The sequence below is a fragment of the Gorilla gorilla genome, chromosome 22, assembly GCF_029281585.2.
Source record: "Gorilla gorilla gorilla isolate KB3781 chromosome 22, NHGRI_mGorGor1-v2.1_pri, whole genome shotgun sequence".
NCBI classification, from domain to species: domain Eukaryota; kingdom Metazoa; phylum Chordata; class Mammalia; order Primates; family Hominidae; genus Gorilla; species Gorilla gorilla.
The window spans coordinates 35,728,984-35,746,528 of NC_073246.2; the positions used below are offsets into that span (position 1 = coordinate 35,728,984).

At 47.1% G+C, this 17,545-nt stretch overlaps 1 protein-coding gene across 12 annotated transcripts in view; it reads left to right on the forward strand.

Moving 5' to 3' along the window:
* ITSN1 (intersectin 1) overlaps positions 1-17,545 on the forward strand; it is a 258,350-nt gene that overhangs the window by 185,031 nt on the left and 55,774 nt on the right. For 6 of the 12 annotated variants that reach the window (XM_019017669.4, XM_019017672.4, XM_019017670.4 and 3 more), the window contains 4 exons: positions 1,487-1,608; positions 6,165-6,282; positions 8,301-8,492; positions 8,853-10,364. In XM_019017669.4, coding sequence (XP_018873214.1) covers positions 1,487-1,608; positions 6,165-6,282; positions 8,301-8,492; positions 8,853-8,854 — 434 coding nt within the window. In that variant the 3' untranslated portion in view covers positions 8,855-10,364. Of the gene's footprint in view, positions 1-1,486; positions 1,609-6,164; positions 6,283-8,300; positions 8,493-8,852; positions 10,365-17,545 lie in introns of those variants that run through there. The other 6 variants (XM_019017661.4, XM_019017665.4, XM_019017662.4 and 3 more) reach the window with 1 other exon arrangement.

Here is a 17,545-nt window from a genome sequence, read left to right on the forward strand (position 1 = left end):
CTAGCAAGAAAGGACACAAAAGACTGCAGAGAATGTTGGGGCAGATTGCTGGCTGCGTATGCCAGGTCCCTTGAGGAGCAAGAACATCCAGTGCCAAATAGGACACTAGTTTGGTCTTTCTCCAAACCATAAACTCTTGGAACCAAGAGCTGGTCTTTGTTGTGTTGCAGGAGAGTCCTCATCCCAGCGTAGACATCTCAGCTGGAGCTCCCAGTCAGAGCCTAGGCTGGGCCAGTAGACCGTGCTGTGGCCTTTCTTGCTTGCCCTAAGCTCTCCAAAGCATCAGGCAGGGCCAGGCCTGCACCGTGACCGCCAGGTGCTTCTGTCCTGGTGGCCGACCCCTGATAGCATGCAGAACAGAATGAGAGCGGCTTGCTTAAGGGCCAGAGTCTTACTTGTTCCCTGGAGTGAGTAGAAAAGTAGGAAATCTCGTCAGAACATGAGACCTTTTTGCGTTCTTCCTTTCCATTCTTCTTTACTTCATTCCCTCTTTCTTTTTTTTTTTCTGTCCTTCTTTCCTTCTTTTCTCCTTTCTTTCACAAACCACACTTGGAGAGCAAGGGTAGAGGAGCAGAACAGTTTGTTCTGTATTGCTTCTAGAAGTTCAGAAAGCAGTAGTAGCAGATGAGCCAGAACTCAGGCAGAGAAGGGTTCTGTCTCCTCATACTCAGTCTCCTGGGCCCGTGGAAATGTGTGTTTCAGAGCCTGGTCTGTGGTACCGCTGGAGTTTTTCCCATGGGACTTTTCACATTCAGGAAAAGTACAGAACTGTTTACATTTTTTTCCCTGTGCTGAATTGTTTTTGCATAAAGTTCCCTTCTTAACTCCAGGTCCCTCCTATAACGTGAAATAAAAAGAAAGAAATTTGCCCTGCCATGATTTGCACCTGATATTCAGGGATCACTCTCAAAATGTGAGCCATAAAGAAGAAGGCTGTGTCGTTGGGAGTGAGAATCTGCAGCAACAACATAGAAATAAGCCCCTGCCGGGCTCCCAGTGGTTTCTGAGGAAAATGGGCTTCTCTTTCTACTGTACTTGGCAGCTGGAAAACCTATTGAGTCCTTTAGTCACTTCAAAGTAGCACTTTAGCCATTGAGTGCTACTGTGCTGGGGTGGGTGGTGAATGAGGCCCCACCCTTGGCCTCAGGGCATTCTGGGTAATTATGGGAGGGGTGTGACAGAAGGTGCCAGGAGTGGGCAAGGAGCGGACTTCGTGGAGGGAAGTTGGTAAGTAAGTTTCACGGGATGACAAGGGAGTCTGCAGTCCACTGAGGGCTCGAGGATCAGCCAGGCCCTTGAGTGCCGTGTCTGCCTGGTAGCTCTGGGAACGGGCGATTCAGGGAGCCTTACTCGTTGAGTAGAAATCCAGCTCAATACATTGGTTTTGATGTGTTCATCTGTGAACCTGGGAGGCGCCTGCATCTTCTTGGCCTTTTCTCCTGCTGACTCTTAACAGTGCACTGCCGTGTTTGATCTTGTTTTTCAGAAATTGCCCAGGTTATTGCCTCATACACCGCCACCGGCCCCGAGCAGCTCACTCTCGCCCCTGGTCAGCTGATTTTGATCCGAAAAAAGAACCCAGGTGGATGGTGGGAAGGAGAGCTGCAAGTCAGTGTCTTTTTTGTTTATTTACAATTCTCCATCCAAGTTTCAATACACAAAATCTCAAAGGGACGCTATTTTATTGTAAAGTACAAACCACCCCTCACCGCCTAAATTCTGTATTTGGATAGTGAGAGATGCCAAATTTTCTGTGTTTGTTTAGTTCCTAAGTTTCAGACAGCCGGTAACAGATTTCTGAGAGCTAGGAGCTCATACGAAAACATATCTTTCCCATTCCTGAATTCAGATAGAGTCAGCATAGTGAGAACTCGTATGACGAGGGATGCCTGCATATCCTTATGTGCCTTGGCATTAGAGAGTGGAGCTTTTCATCAGTGGTATTAGAAGGTGTGGCACAAGAGCAGATTTCTTTGCATTCAAAGCCACATCCATACATCACAGTATTTTTAGTTCCCGTGTGTGTGTGCGCACGTGTATGTGTGCGCATGTGTGTGTGTGTATTGTTAATCGTATCATCTTGTTACACATTTTACCATTCCAGATACTTCCTATAAGTCTCATTTCCAGAGACAAAGATGCTTTAAAAAGATATACTGTTACGCAATTCTCATGGTAAAACTTCTTAGAATCATCGGTAGATGCCAAATCTGCAGGAAAATTTTCAGTAGGAGCAGAAAATGTGCATGGTCTTGAAGTGACCCTCACAGATCGCTCATGATCTGCAGGGGAAAACACAATAATTATAGAGTGGGGAACTAGGACAAGACCTGAATGAGGTGATCAGAATGATGAGCAGTGGGGAGACCAGAGGACATCATGTGTGTACAGCTGTGCCGGGAGGGAGGAGGGAGGGAGTGACTGGTCTTCAAAACCGTCAGGATCATAAAAGACAAAACCTGTCGAAAGGGGACTAAAGAGGCGTGAGGACTGGCTGCAGCATCTAGACCCTGTGTGAAAGAAAACCACGCTGTCAAGGACATTATTGGGATAATGGACAAAATTGGGTTATGGACACTACATTAGATAAAATTACTGTACCAGTGTAAAATTCACAGAAAGCAATAACTGTACTGTGGTTATATAAGAGAATATTCTTATTTTTAGGAGATACGTGTTGAAGTATTTAGGGGTGGAGTTAAGATGTAAGCAACTTGCAATCAGATGATTCAAAAAAAGAACTTGCAGAGAAGAGGGTGGGGAGGGAGGGAGAACGCGCACAAACGAGGGAGCAGCTGCTGCCAAGTGTTGACAGTAGGTGAATTCGGGTAAAGGGCCTGTGGGTGTTCTGTGTGCTTCTCTTATTCTTGCCACTTCTCCGTGAGTTTGAAATCATTTCTAAATAAAAAGTTGCCTTTAAAAAGTTACTACTATAGCAGTTACTTGAGAGGTAAGCCAGCTGACTTTTCATACAGAAAGTGTGTCTCCCTCCCCGCATCCTCCCCCATCCAAAGTGAAGATCAGCCTCAGACTGCCAGGCGGGCACCTGGCCACCTGCTTCATAGCTTAGTGAAGGACAGGGCTTGCTCCCTGGCTTGCCCACATGGGGCCTGTGGAAGGACTGAATTTTCCAGCAGCCGTCTGTCTCTCTGGCGTTTGTTGAACGTGGGTCTCTGCGTAACACAGGGGAGCCTCAGTAAGGCTTAAACGGATATAGGGAGGAATGGTTTCTGGAATGCTTTGTGAGGAAGGGGCCCATGGGAACCCTTTGGCAGCTATTAGTGGGCCTGTAGACCGACTTACCCAATCTGCTGGTATTTGTCTGCCCATGAGCAGGACGGTATGGAACTACGTAAGTTTGAGGGGGAAGAGGGAGGCAGGAAACCTTTGCCATGCAGTGGGCTAGCCACGGAAGACAGAGCCTCAGGTGCTCCTGAGGAATGGAGGTTGGAACAGCAGGAGCAGGAAGGAAGAAGGCCTTGCTGGGGAAGGCCTCGGGTCTCACACGGTCCCGTCCACCACTCTGTGGAGGTGAGCCTGAGGCCAGGACAGGAAGAGCCACACTGGAGAGCTGAATATATAAGAAACGCATCTTGGCCAGAATAGAAGGCACAACCTGGAGTGTAACTAAAGATGAAACTTTCCCTGGAGAGTTTGCTGGTGGACACCCATAAATGTCCAGATACTACTCACTGGTTAAGGAATCTGACCTCTGGAGGCCTGGAAATCCACTCCTTTTTGTCAGCATGCCTTCTCCTGTGCTGGGGAGGGAGAGGCCTCCTTAGACCCTCAGGTCCCACTCCCTGCTTAGAGTTGTGCTGTGTCACCCATTGGCCCTGCCAGCATCATGCCCCTGTCCTGTTCTGGAGACGTGGGAGACTCCCATCGCCTTTCCTCCTCACCTGCCAGGGGAAGGCTTCCTGCGGGGCCCCTCTCCCCGGTGCAGCCTCACATCTTACCGCTGAGCAGTGACGTCTCCACTCCAGCCTCTTTGAAACACCAGCACCCCCTGCTCTCCTGCCTTGCTGCCTTTGTTCATGACATTTCTCACCAGCGGCCAACCAGCTCCAACCTCTCCACTTCCCCAAGAGCTGGCAGATCCCACTTCTGGAAGCTCTCTGTGACCATCCCAACCAGAAGCACCGTGTCCCTCCCCTGAGCTCCAGCGCTGGCCCCGTGCCGGCACCACTCTTTAGTATTTTATATTACTTTGCTTTCTGTGCACATTTCTTACTTCCACATGTAGCTGACTAGCCCCTTGGAGGCAGCAGCCGTATTTTTCAGTCCCCACACCTCTAGCACTGTGCTTAAGTGAGTGTTTGAGTGGTTCTTAGGATTCTCAATAAAGTGGCTGAGTTGCCATGACCCAGGAGAGCTCCTGGCGCTGTCACCGGAGTGACTCTCAGCGTGGATCCACAAATGAGGAAACACCAGTGAGTTCTGTGCTGTGCTGCAGAGGTGTGGGAAAGAGTGGTGTCATTGCGAGCAGAATGGTGGTATACTCGGTAGATAAACGTGGAAATTTGTAACCAGATGGCTTCAGTCATCGGCAGGTTCACTGTGAACATAAAAGCTTTAGTCCTTGAGCCAAGGGGATGGAATCTATCAGACCTCAAGGAAAGGGAAACCTGCTCTGTGTTCTGAAAATGACCTAGAGGTATCCCTCTTGATAAACTGGCAGGTGGGAGGGCAGAGGTAATGTGGTGGAAGTTTTCTTTTCTTTTAGTTTTATTTCCTTATTTTGGGAATAGGTAATTATAGTCACATGGTTTAAAATTCAAAAGTTACAAGGGGATATAAATGTCTCCCTCCCACCTTGTCCCCAGAGGTGGCTGTTTCGATCAGAGCCTTGTTTCTAGACGTGTGTGTATGTGTATGCGTGTGTGTGTATGCACAAGTAGTTTTGGGTTCTCTTTTCTTGGTGGTGTACAGAAGGGTAGTCAAAGCCCGACTCATGATCCCTAACTCGAGTCTTTTAATGGGATTGTGTCCTAACTGCAAAACCCGCCTCACCAACTTTGTTATAAACTCCCCGGGTTTATAGGGACAGTCATCTACTGTCCCTTCCTAACAGCATGGTGCAGAAACACTCCATAAATGAGTCTTGTGTTGAATCAGATTGAATTAAGTGAGAAAGGAGTGGCGGTGAAAAATGTGGCTTTAGTCATCACATGGGCCTACGGGTTTGTGAAAATAACATCGAGTCTCCTTGTGTTCTGTGTGTACTGCATGTATGTCATCTTGCGTCTAAGGATGTTTATTACCCATAAAGGAGCATGCAGACACATGAGTGCATCTTGGCTTGCCACTAACTGCCTGTGGCCCTGGGGCTGTCACTCAACTTTTCATCTGGAAATTGAGAAGAATAATACTATTATCCTTCTGGAATTGTGTGCATAAATGCACAGGGCCTGGCTCATAAAAAGTACTCAGTGAGGGCTGGGCGCGGTGGCGCATGCCTGTAATCCCAGCACTTTGGGAGGCCGAGGGGTGCAGATTACGAGGTCAAGAGATCGAGACCATCCTGGCTAACACGGTGAAACCCTGTCTCTACTAAAAATACGAAAACAAAATTAGCCGGGCATGGTGGCGGGGTGCCTGTAGTCCCAGCTACTCAGGAGGCTGAGGCAGGAGAATGGCCTGAACCTGGGAGGTGGAGCTTGCAGTGAGCCGAGATCGTGCCACTGCACTCCAGCCTGGGTGACAGAGCGAGACTCCGTCTCAAAAAAAAAAAAAAAAAAAAAAAAAGAAGTACTCAGTGTGTATTGGTGGCCATTATTGTTGTTATTATTATTATTCCTAAAACCCATATACAGTGTTGGCATTAACCATAATGTCTACATTACCTGAAATTAATAGCTGAGTGCTAGCATTACATGAGTAGAATTTCCTGTCCCAGGCAATCCATGGTATATCTTAATTTTGTGATCCACACAGTCTAGCCCAAGCAAAAACATTCTGGGCTTTGCTGACCAGTGATTGCCACGATTTGAATTTTAGCTATGGTGTTTTACTTTTGTGACATAGTAATCCATAGATTTTACCGTTAATGTCATTTGTTTTTCAGTTATATGTAAGCTTTACATAAGTGCTCTGTTATAAAGTGAGCTGTATTATAAAAGATGCACCTTTAAAAATGTTTGATGTAATTATTTTCTTACTAGGCACGTGGGAAAAAGCGCCAGATAGGCTGGTTCCCAGCTAATTATGTAAAGCTTCTAAGCCCTGGGACGAGCAAAATCACTCCAACAGAGCCACCTAAGTCAACAGCATTAGCGGCAGGTAAGGAGTTTCGCATCTCTAACTGGAAGATGGTCTGCATGCCACTTGAGTTTTTCCACTTGATTTTCTCATTAAATATCTTAGGTTGTTTTTCACATGTGCTTTAAAGCACTTCCTGTACTTGCTGGGACTGACACCCAACTAATGTGATATGGAATATGTCTTTCAAAAGGACCAGATATCTAAGTGGCTTTTCTGTGCTGGATACAACAGAACCCTTGTTGGAATGCTCTTCTTGCAGGAGTCATGAATGCTGTGGCATTAAGGCCACATTTTCCTCTTGATTTCCTTCCAGCCATTTAAATTGGGGTTTAGGCTAGGGGGTGAGGTGACAGAAAGGGACACCCAAAAATAAACGGCTGGGGTCTCAGTAGGTCATGAGATGGAGCTGGGGGCCACGGGGGTTGGGGGGCTATAATGTGGTGTTCACTGAAGACCAAAATAGCTCCCCTGTAACATTCACTGTGGGCAGAGGGGGCTTCGCTGGGCAGGCAGGATGTTGTACTCACTTTCCTGGAGGACTGGAAAAGAACAGAGCACAGCAGTTGGCCCAGTTGGCTATTTTCTGATTGAAGGGACCAAATGAGACGCTTCAGCAAGATCTGAGAGAGGTGAGGTCAGGGGGAGCAGATTTCTGCTTTAGGTCTTTAAGCCATCATTCTTGGTTGGCTTTTGTGGAAAGTGTAGAATTTTTGTTCCAATACCTTGTGGTTAAATATCTGTGCTGTATGTACCCAGTGAGATAAAATTAAAAACTGGCAGCCTTCTCAAGAAATTAAAGGATGGGCAAACTTTGTGATGAGCCGCAGTCCCCACTGGGCCTCTTTGCTTGAGCTGTGGCCTCGTGTAGGCTGAGGAATGTGGTTCCTGCAGAGTTTGCTGTCCCCTGGAGAGATGTGTCAGTATCCCTCCACTTCCATGTACAGCCCCTTCCTCAGGCCTGCTGAAATCAGTTGCTGAAGTGATTGAATTAGCTGGAGAATTTAAAAAGCCTAAACCTATTTATTAATAGGTTGGTTAAGAAAGATTCATAGGGACTGTGACCTGTTGGTGCAGACTCATCTGAAGTAGAAGTGCCAAAGAATGAGAACAATTTTACCTCCTATAAGCTCGAGAGAAAATGAGAAAAGAAAAATTGTTCTTGAGGGTGGAGATTTCTTTCAAGACAACATTTTGAGACGCAAAGATACAGCAGCAGAAAAATCTTTTGAAACACTGATTTTAGGCCTGGCATGGTGGCTCGCGCCTGTAATCCCAGCACTTTAGGAGGCCGAGGCGGGCGGATCTCTTGAGGCCAGGAGTTCGAGACCAGCCTGGCCAACATGGTGAAACCCCGTCTCTACTAAAGATAGAAAAATTAGCCAGGCGTAGTGGTGCATGCCTGTAATCCCAGCTACTCGAGGCTGAGGTAGGAGAATCGGTTGAACCCTGGAGGTGGAGGTTGCAGTAAGCTGAGATCGTGCCACTGCACTCCAGCGTGGGCAACAGAGCGAGGCTCTGTCTCAAATAAATAAATAATAAATAAATAAATCACTGGTTTTAGTTTTCCCTAAGATTTGGAATTCTTGGAGGTCAAATGATGATTACCTTCCACTTTAAACCAAAAAGGAAAAATGATAGTAAAGTCCCCGTGATACATAGCTGTCCTGTGCAGCAGAAGATAGGATGGGGTTGGGCTGGTCTTCCCGGAGTCAGCAGTAGGAAGGAGTTCGGCTGCACTCAAAACGAAAGCCCTCGATTAGCACTGTACATTTTCTGCTGACAAGTAAACATGAAAAAGAGGACGATATCATAAAAACTAAAGACTTAGTGTGAAAATTTTGCTGTTGTCTTAGTTTTTAATTCTTCATCTTCCTTTATTGCCCACACTGTAAAAAGCCCAATAGAACAGTTCCACCTACTGTCACCTTCTTCTGAAAGGACAGAAATAGTAGCTGGGAATGTTGAATGGCTGCGCGGTACCCGTTGTGCATTCTCTGGCGGGTGTGCAGCCGCTCACCCAGCCCTGTCTCCTGCAGTGTGCCAGGTGATTGGGATGTACGACTACACCGCGCAGAATGACGATGAGCTGGCCTTCAACAAGGGCCAGATCATCAACGTCCTCAACAAGGAGGACCCTGACTGGTGGAAAGGAGAAGTCAATGGACAAGTGGGGCTCTTCCCATCCAATTATGTGAAGCTGACCACAGACATGGACCCAAGCCAGCAATGTAAGTGCCCTGGTGGCTCTGTCGCCTCGCCTCTCTGGTATCTTCCCGTAAAACATGCAGCATTGCTCTGATTCTGCTGAGCTTTGTTTGCAGAACTTAAAGCTAGACCATTGCTGCATTCGCAATCGTCTCTTTGAAGACCTTCTGTAATGCAAGAGTTTATCTCATGGGGTTTTATTTTTCTTTAATTTTCATTCCTTCTGTAGCATGTCCCTTCCCTCCCCTCCCTCCTTTTTCCTTTTTTTTTTTTTTTTTAAATCATTTTGGCACCATGCTGTTTACATGCCTGACTCATTTTCCTAGCTTGAATTTTGCTCATTGTTTTGTTTTGCTTATGTGTTGTTTTCCTCCTTTTTCTAGGAATCATATGTTGTCCATCCCCCCCTCAGGCTTGAAAGTCCTCAAAGAGACCCACTATCCCATATCACTGCCCAGAGGGATGATGGGAGATGCAGCCTTGATCATGTGACTTCCAGCATGATCACCTACTGCCTTCTGAGTAGAAGAACTCACTGCAGAGCAGTTTACCTCATTTTACCTTAGTTGCATGTGATCGCAATGTTTGAGTTATTACTTGCAGAGATAGGAGCAAAAATTACAAAAACACACAGGGTAGTGGGTCCTTTTGTGGCTTTCCTAGTTACTCAAATTGACTTTCCCCCACCTTTGCACAGGTGCTTTCAATAGTTTTAAAATTATTTTTAAATATATATTTTAGCTTTTTAATAAACAAAATAAATAAATGACTTCTTTGCTATTTTGGTTTTGCAAAAAGACCCACTATCAAGGAATGCTGCATGTGCTATTAAAAATTGTTCCAAATGTCCATAAATCTGAGACTTGATGTATTTTTTCATTTTGTCCAGTGTTACCAACTAAATTGTGCAGTTTGGGGCTTTTCCCCCTTACCATAGAAGTGCAGAGGAGTTCAGTATCTCTGTTTTAAAGACGTATAGAATGAGCCCAATTAAAGCGAAGGTGTTTGTGCTTGTTTGTGTGTATCAGCTGTACCTTGTTGAGCATGTAATACATCCTGTACATAAGAAATTAGTTCTTTCCATGGCAAAGCTACTACCTTGTATGATGCTCTAATCATATTGCATTTAATTTTATTTTGCACAGTGACCTTGTAGCCACATGAGAAAGCACTCTGTGTTTTTGTTCGGTCTCAGATTTATCTGGTTGAGTTGGTGTTTTGTTTGGGGTTTTTAATTTTGCGTGTTTGCATAGCATAAAATCAGTAGACAACACCGTTGAGGTCGTTACGATCAACGATATCCACAATCTCTTTTTAGTCTCTGTTACATGAAGTTTTATTCCGATTACTTTTCATGGAATGACCTATTTTGAACAAGTAATTTTCTTGACAAGAAAGAATGTATAGAAGTCTCCCTGCAATTAATTTCCAATGTTTACATTTTTTAACTAGACTGTGGAATTTCTACAGATTAATATGAAATGGAGCTCATGGCCCGTTTGTGTGTTAGATATGCTGTAGCTGAAGCCCTGTTTGTCTTTTAAACACTAGTTGGAAGCTCTCAATAAAAATGCCTGCTGCTCACAGCACAGAAAATGGGGCAGGGGGAGCCTCAAGCACAATCTAGCTGTCCTCCTAAAGACTCTGTAATGCTCACTCCCCTCGCGTTCTCCCGGCGCTGTCGGGAGGCTGTGCTGGTGGTCGTGTAGAAGTCCTTCTCCTTTCACATGGTGCAGAGAGCGAGGACCTCTCCTCCTCGTTCAGTTGCGCTTCAGTATTTTCACGGATATGAATGTAAAATATATAAATATATAAACCTGCGGCTTTAACAACTGTAATACAACCTTTTGAATTAGTTCCGTGTATAGATAATTAAATTCTTCATACAAAAGTTAGATGGAAATGTCTCTGTGTTCTTGATGTTGGAACCTGGCAGTGGTGGTGAGGAACCAAGCAGACTAGATGTCAGCAATGGGCCTGCTGCCCGCGTGTCAACCATGACCTGTGCTCTTTGAAATACAGACATTATCAGAGGCTCACCGAGTCTTTGTTGAACAGCCCTCCCTCTCCCCGTGCTCTCCACCCTCCCTGATCAATATGCAAATGATCATTCCTTATAATACCAGTTTCGAAACATAGAACTCTCCCACCCAGTTTAGCAGTTCAGTCTCACCGGGCTTTTGATATAAGTTGTCGACACATTGAGGGTGTGTGATTTGGCTCAGGGTACAAACCATTTGTCCAAAAGATGTATCGTAATAAGGTACTGGTGAACACCCCCAAAAATATGTGGGTAAAGACAGAAACTTGCACATGCCCCACGTTGTCTGGGATCGGCTTCTGCCTGGCACACTTTGCAGAAATAAACCAGCGTCCACATTGATGCCACTGTTTGCTACAATGACCACATGCTTGATTCCATCCTCATGAGCTTCACTTATTGGACCTCTCCTGCCATTCAGTGGAAAAGTGGTTTCCTTCCTCAATTCAGCAGATATTTGGTGGGGGGGGGATGTCTACCATGAGTTGGGTGCCCCATTGGCTTCTGGGAGGAGTGTGGTACTCCGTGGAAACAGAGTCCCTGTCTTCATGGAGTTCATATTTTAATGGAAGGAACAAACAGAAAACCAAACTCCTGCAATCCATATAAATATGCACGGTATGTGTGTGACAAGGTGACAAGTTCTGCACTAGAAGTTTGGATATGAGGCACCACTGAGCAGACTGGCAGGGCCAGGGGAGGGTGGCTGCAGGGCAAGGATCAGAGAACCTTCAGGGGGTGGGGCGGGGAGTGCCATTTGAGCTGAGACCTGAAGAGTAAGGAGGAGCCAGATGGAGTGGGGGAAGAGGTGTGGCTTTTGTAGATGGAGCTGTCAGGACAAGCAAAGGCCCAGGGGTGGGTGGGGAGATCCTTCTCGCTGTCCCCCAGGCCACCCCCGTGTGGAGCAATGGTTGAGTCTGCAAGTCCCATCTCTTCCCCAGGATCCCTTCAGCTGTGTAAGCCAGTGTTGCTTCTCCAGTCTTGAGTTTGGCTGGAAGGGATGCAGTTGTCAAGGTGGGTACTACTCCATAACACTCTACCTAATTCACTCCAGATGCCCCACGCCCTCACTGTAGGCCATTTCCCCAGGCTTGCCTCCAGCTTGGTGAAGTTGACATGGGTTGTTCCCCAGGAAGCTGTGCTTTCCCCTACAAATCATTGAGTTTGCATTTGGTTGTATCCATTGGACCCCATGATTCTCAGCCAGTGGGAGTGCTGCTGGTATCTCATGGTTAGAGTGAGGGATGCTGCTCCTCATCCTGCAGTGCACAGGACAGTCCCCCGCAACAAAGAATGATCTGGCCCCAGATGTCACCAGAGCTGAGGTTGAGAAGCGCAGGTCTCACCCCACTGGCCACTGTGGTTAATGTTCACCTGGTTATTCACCACCAGAAAGGCTGCCCCGGTAACTCCTGTTGAATAAATTTAATCACCTAAGCTCATGTCGTGTATCTGCAGCATCAAAAGTATCTCAGAACGTTGGTTTTATATTTCAAAATCTTATTCTTGTTTATTATCCCCCATACTCTGCACTTTGGTACTAGATTAAACTACTTCAGTCATATTCACAAGAGAATCTGGTTAACAGAAAATTGAGTACAAGGGAAAGAAAGCATCTTTCTTCTAATAAATTAGTGAAGGGATACTAGGTGTTTCCTATGGCCTCAGAGTTTAAAGGTGTCAGGTTTTGGTTTGTTTGTTCTTTAGCTATTTGTTTTTTGTTTTTCAATTTTTTTTTGAGACAGTCTTACTCTGTCACCCAGGCTGGAGTGCAGTGTCGTGATCTCGGCTCACTGCAACCTCCACCTCCCGGATACAGGTGATTCTCCTGCCTCAGCCTCCTGAGTAGCTGGGATTACAGGCATGTACCACCACATCTGGCTGCATTTTGTATTTTTGGTAGAGACAGGGTTTCACCATGTTGGCCAGGCTGGTCTCCAACTCCTGACCTCAAGTGATCCACCCGCCTCAGCCTCCCAAAGCACTGGGATTACAGATGTGAGCCACCGTGCCTGGCTTACTTTTTGTATTTTTAGTAGAGATGGGGTTTCACCATGTTGGCCAGGCTGGTCTTGAACTCCTGACTTCAGGTGATCCACCCACCTCGGCCTCCCAAAGTGCTGAGATTACAGGCGTGAGCCACTGTGCCCAGTCTGTTTTGTTCTGTTTTTTAAACTGATTATTAAATCATTTAATTTCATATTGGTCTGTGTAAATATATTTGCAAGTGAACTTTGGGTACAGTTTTGCTCCAGTAGCATTAGACAAGATGAGTCCAAATGAGATTGTCTTCATTGTGCACTTACGAATCACTCTCCTCTGGCCGGCTGCCTCTCCACACTGCAGAGCAGGGCCTGCAGAGTTGGGGAGCCATGGTGGTTGAGTTCCCCAAGTGGCCCAGTCCTCAAACTGCCTCTGCATAAAAGGGTGTCTGGGAGAAGCCGATCTAAAGCAGTAACTCGGCCCTATGTTAAGTCACAAAATATCTAACCATTACATGCATGGTAGAAACTGGTATCTGCCCTGTTTCTGGAAAGGAATCTGGGCAGACCCAGGCCGCAAATAGTAACGATTGGGTTATCTATGCTTTCAGCGATGCCATCAGAAGAAATAGTAACACTAGCTTAGGAAAACCCTCTAAATATTAGCTTTAACCATATGAAATTGTCAATTCTTACCTATAAAAACAGCAATCTATAATTCAACCTAGTACAATATATCATCACCTGGCACATGGTAGGTTAGATTAAAAAAAAATGCCTATTGAATGAGTGAATGAAATCAACCGGTGACTATAGAAAACACCAGTCTCAGCTTTTGACACAGACCGCATCACCCTCAGGGAGGAGACCATGCTGTCTCTCCAGTTTCCTTTTCCTTTAGATGTGAGCTTCCCAAAAGCAACAGTGGCCTTGGAAGGGGCTGCTCCTGGAGTCTCTTGCTCATTTGGTCTAAGAAGGAGGCTGAGGACCAGGGACCATTGTCTGAGCCAAGTCTCCACTCCAGCACAGGGCGGGGGCAACACCCCACCCAGGTAACAGTTGGGCAACGGGCACAGCAAATCGCAGTCCTGCTTCATTAATCCTATTCATTCTCTTTAGTTCCAAAAATACCCAAGAGAATTTTTATGGAAATGAGATTGGATGCCAATGGTCCCAAAAATGCAAGGAAAAATAGCTCCTTCTTTGAAATGTCTGGTATTCGGGGTCTGGTAGGATAGGGAGACGTAGTGAAGTCCAAGATCACAGTAGCCTTAATGTGAATGTTTCGCTTCAGCCAGAGTTCTCTTGGGCACTTTTTTTTTTTTTTTTTTGAGACGGTTCACCCAGGTTGGAGTGCAGTGGTGCAATCTCGGCTCACTGCAAGCTCCGCCTCAGCCTCCCCAGTAGCTGGGACTACAGGCACCCGCCACCATGCCTCGCTAATTTTTTTGTACTAGAGATGGGGTTTCACTATGTTAGCCAGGATGGTCTGGATCTCCTGACCTTGTGATCCGCCTGCCTCGGCCTCCGAAAGTGCTGGGATTACAGGCGTGAGCCACCACGCCCGGCCACTCTTGGGCACTTCTTTTAAGAAAACCCCACATAGGAAAAACCAGGCTTCCAGAGTGTCTCCTGATGTCTAGTTAGCTATTCCATTTCAGAGGGCTCCATAGCCTCTCAGGAAGAATCTATTCTTTAAATTAAAAGCTCCCCAGGCATTTTTAAGTTGTATGACCTGATTCTCAAAAATGTTTTGTTTATAAAAAATGAGCATCAGCTATAAGATATATATAGTGTCCGTGCAACTTACTGTTGGGCGGCATACCACCTCTTAGAAGCTACCAGCTACCATGCTGTTGTTTTATGATGTCAACTGTGTGTGTGTGTGTGTGTGTGTGTCTGTGTGTGTGTGTGAGAGAGAGAGACAGGCAGTGAGCAGCAACTTTCAGGTGACTTAACTGCCTACATCTGTAGCTTGGTGACAGTAGGTCAAACGGTGAGTTCAGGGTACAGCCAGAAGGCAGATAAATACCGCTGTATAGAAGATTCTGGCAGAGGCTGACAGCTGCTATTTCCACATCTGCTTGGCACGTCGCTTCTGAGTGATGTTGCAAGCCTCAAAAGAGATGTTCCTTATTTTGACTCAGACTATCATGTCTTTAAAAGCTGAACAGTTCCTTCTCTTGATGCAGTTTCTCTGAACTCTGACCCAGGAGAGGGGAGAACACTTTTGATCTGCCAGTTTTCATCAAGGACGCTGTTTCCCTCAGTGAGAGGATGAAACCCCTGACGCCCCTGCTTTCCCCTCCCATTTCCTATGCTGTCCTGTCCCCTTCTGATACCTGTCCCCACACACTCATGCACGCTGATCCACTGCGTTGCTTCCCAGGCCCCACCCAGAAAGTGAGGAAAGGCCTGGGCTGCGGTGGAGCGCGGGATGTTCTCTGCGGATTATTCAGTGAAGTCGAGATCTTAGAGAACATTGAGCATAAGGCCTGCACCTATACAGCTGAGGGCACTGAGGGTCTCGGGAAACACAGTGATGTTCTCAAGTCAGCTTTTCAAACTCCGACAAGTCCTCGTTCTAGGCGTACCATTTGATGCACAGATATATGGACATGTGTGTCCATAATAGCCCCAGAGCGCCTGCCTCCACAGAACTGGTGGCTGCATCTTTGGAAAGATCGGGAAGGGGCCCCTCTTCCCTCATGTGATTCCCTCACTGGTGGGGTTGCCATGGGAGTTTGGAGCCATTGGTAAGGATTCCAATACATTTTCAACGCACAAGCTTCATGCTGACCCGCCCCAGCCCTTTGTCCTTCTCTCCTCCACTGGGCGAGTTTGCCAGACGCTCAGGCTTACTTAAGACACCCTCAGTCTGAGCCAAATGTAAGAACATGTGCTGCTGTAGCTTCCCAATTTTCATTCCTGGCCTCCAGAAAAACATGGTGCTGTATATAACGACACGGCTTCTCTGCAAGTTCAGCCTAATATTTTACTCCATTTCTCTCATCATTTTGGAACATTCTATTTCCCTGTAGACCACCTGCCTATAGGAAGATAGTGATTCAGACGGGGCATCCACATAACTGCATCTGGGGACCTTATAGAGGCTAAGGAGCAATCCAGGATGGTGGCTCAGAGCATGGGTTCAAATCCCAGCTCTGCTACTTACTAGTGGTGTGATCTTGGGCAAGTTATGTAACCTCTTTGTGCTTCAGTTTCCTCATTTACATATGGAGAGATAATGATGACATCTAGCAGAAAATAAGCAGAGAATAATAGCTTTGTTGCTGTTGTTTTTATTGGAGAGAAAAGGCATTTGTGCCTGGTCAGTGAGCATCATGGAATCCAATCAAGTGGCTTCTTTCATTAAACCAAAACAGCAGGTAGGTTGTGTGCATTTTTAAGACCTTTTAGAAAGTATGCTTTTATAGATTAGGAATTTCAGAGAGAAAAGATTGGACAGCTTCCCTAAAAACTTTGAGCTATCTCATTGCAAGATTTGCCCCACCAATCTGTGCACGAACCCTGGCCCCCTTCCTGATAGCAGGAGGCCTACCGGTGGAAGCAAGCAGCTTTTTAAACGCCTTCGCTGCACTCCTGCAATGTGCAGAGACCTCTGGACCAAAGACCAGAGCCTACTCAGCAGACTCTTGGTTGATGTGGACAAGCTGCCTGTGTTTCACACGGTCGACGGTGGGGAGGCCACCAGGGAAAATGGAATGTGCAGGGCTTTTAAATGTCACGTCTGGACTGTGTTGGCAGGCCCATGCAGCGCTCCACAATAAACCTGTCACAAATGCATTGAGTCACTGGGTCCTTTATTTCTCATCACGGCATTCTGTGGCCTTGTGTTCTCTTGCCAGCAAAGAATGGAACGTTCAGCCCCCTAGACGTGCCGGCTGCTGGATTTTTTAAGCAATCATCCAGCTTAGATAAGGGGCGTGGGCTGCTGGGGGATGCTGCCCCAAAGCGCTGTCTCCAGAGCAGCTGCCCCAGGCATGCTTAATTCCCTCCCTGCCCACTGTGTGCACCCCCAAGATGCCTCTCAATATCCAGACCTGCAGTTCCACTCTGTTTGTTAGGCCCCCAGGAGAGCGAGCCTGCAGTCCGCCCCAGCAGAGGGGACCAGGCCAGGGATGCCTCTTTCCTCTCTGGAGCGTTACCTTGGAGTCCTGAGGCCCCGTGACAAGACCCCACACGGCCGAATCCTCAGTAACAGCCCTCCACTGACTTGGTATCCAGTGGGATTCCTCCCTCCATCCCATTCTCTAGGGGCAGAAGCACATCTGCCAGTCCTGTCCGCCTCCCCTTCCATCCTGCATCCTGTCTTCTCCTCTCCCCGCCTCCTGCTGTGTGGCCCATGAGCCCAGGAGGGAGCCAGTCTACTCTGTTTACCTCTCCCGCTGCCCACTGAGAGTCATGGCTGAGGTACATGGAACCGACCTGGTCATAGGGCCGTGCTCAGCAGAACACAAGCAGAGGAGATGCCTAGAACTTTCAGGAGCAGGTGACAAGCAGCAGAGAAATGAGTGGGGGTTCCAGCTAGTGAAGGATGGGGTGGCACAGAGCATGACTATGGGCCAGGGATCCAGCCGAGAGGATGGCCCGAGAAAGCTCTCTGAAGAGGGGATGGAGACCTGGCTGCGGGGGAGGCACGTCCAAAGATCAAGGGGGAGGAGCTTTCTCGGCCCAAGGGACAGCAAGTGCAAAGGCCAGGGCTGAAGGAGCTGCTCCTGCCCCTTGCAGAAGGATGACTGAGTCTTCGACCTGGTCTCTCTGCACCCACTCTCTCCTGCCAGCTTCCCCCACGCTGCAGGCAGAGAGCTATTCTAAAAACATCACTTCTTATGCTTAAAAATCATCCAGGGGATTCCCGGTCCTCCGAAATAAAAGACCCGAATCTACTTGGTCTGCAAACCCTGCCTGATCTGCCCCCTTCTCCAGCCCTCTAACCTTCCCTCTCCTCATTTATTCCTATTTGTGCTGAATTTTAGCACGGCTCAGTCGTCACCTCCTTGAGGAAGCCTTCCCTAACCCATGCATTCTT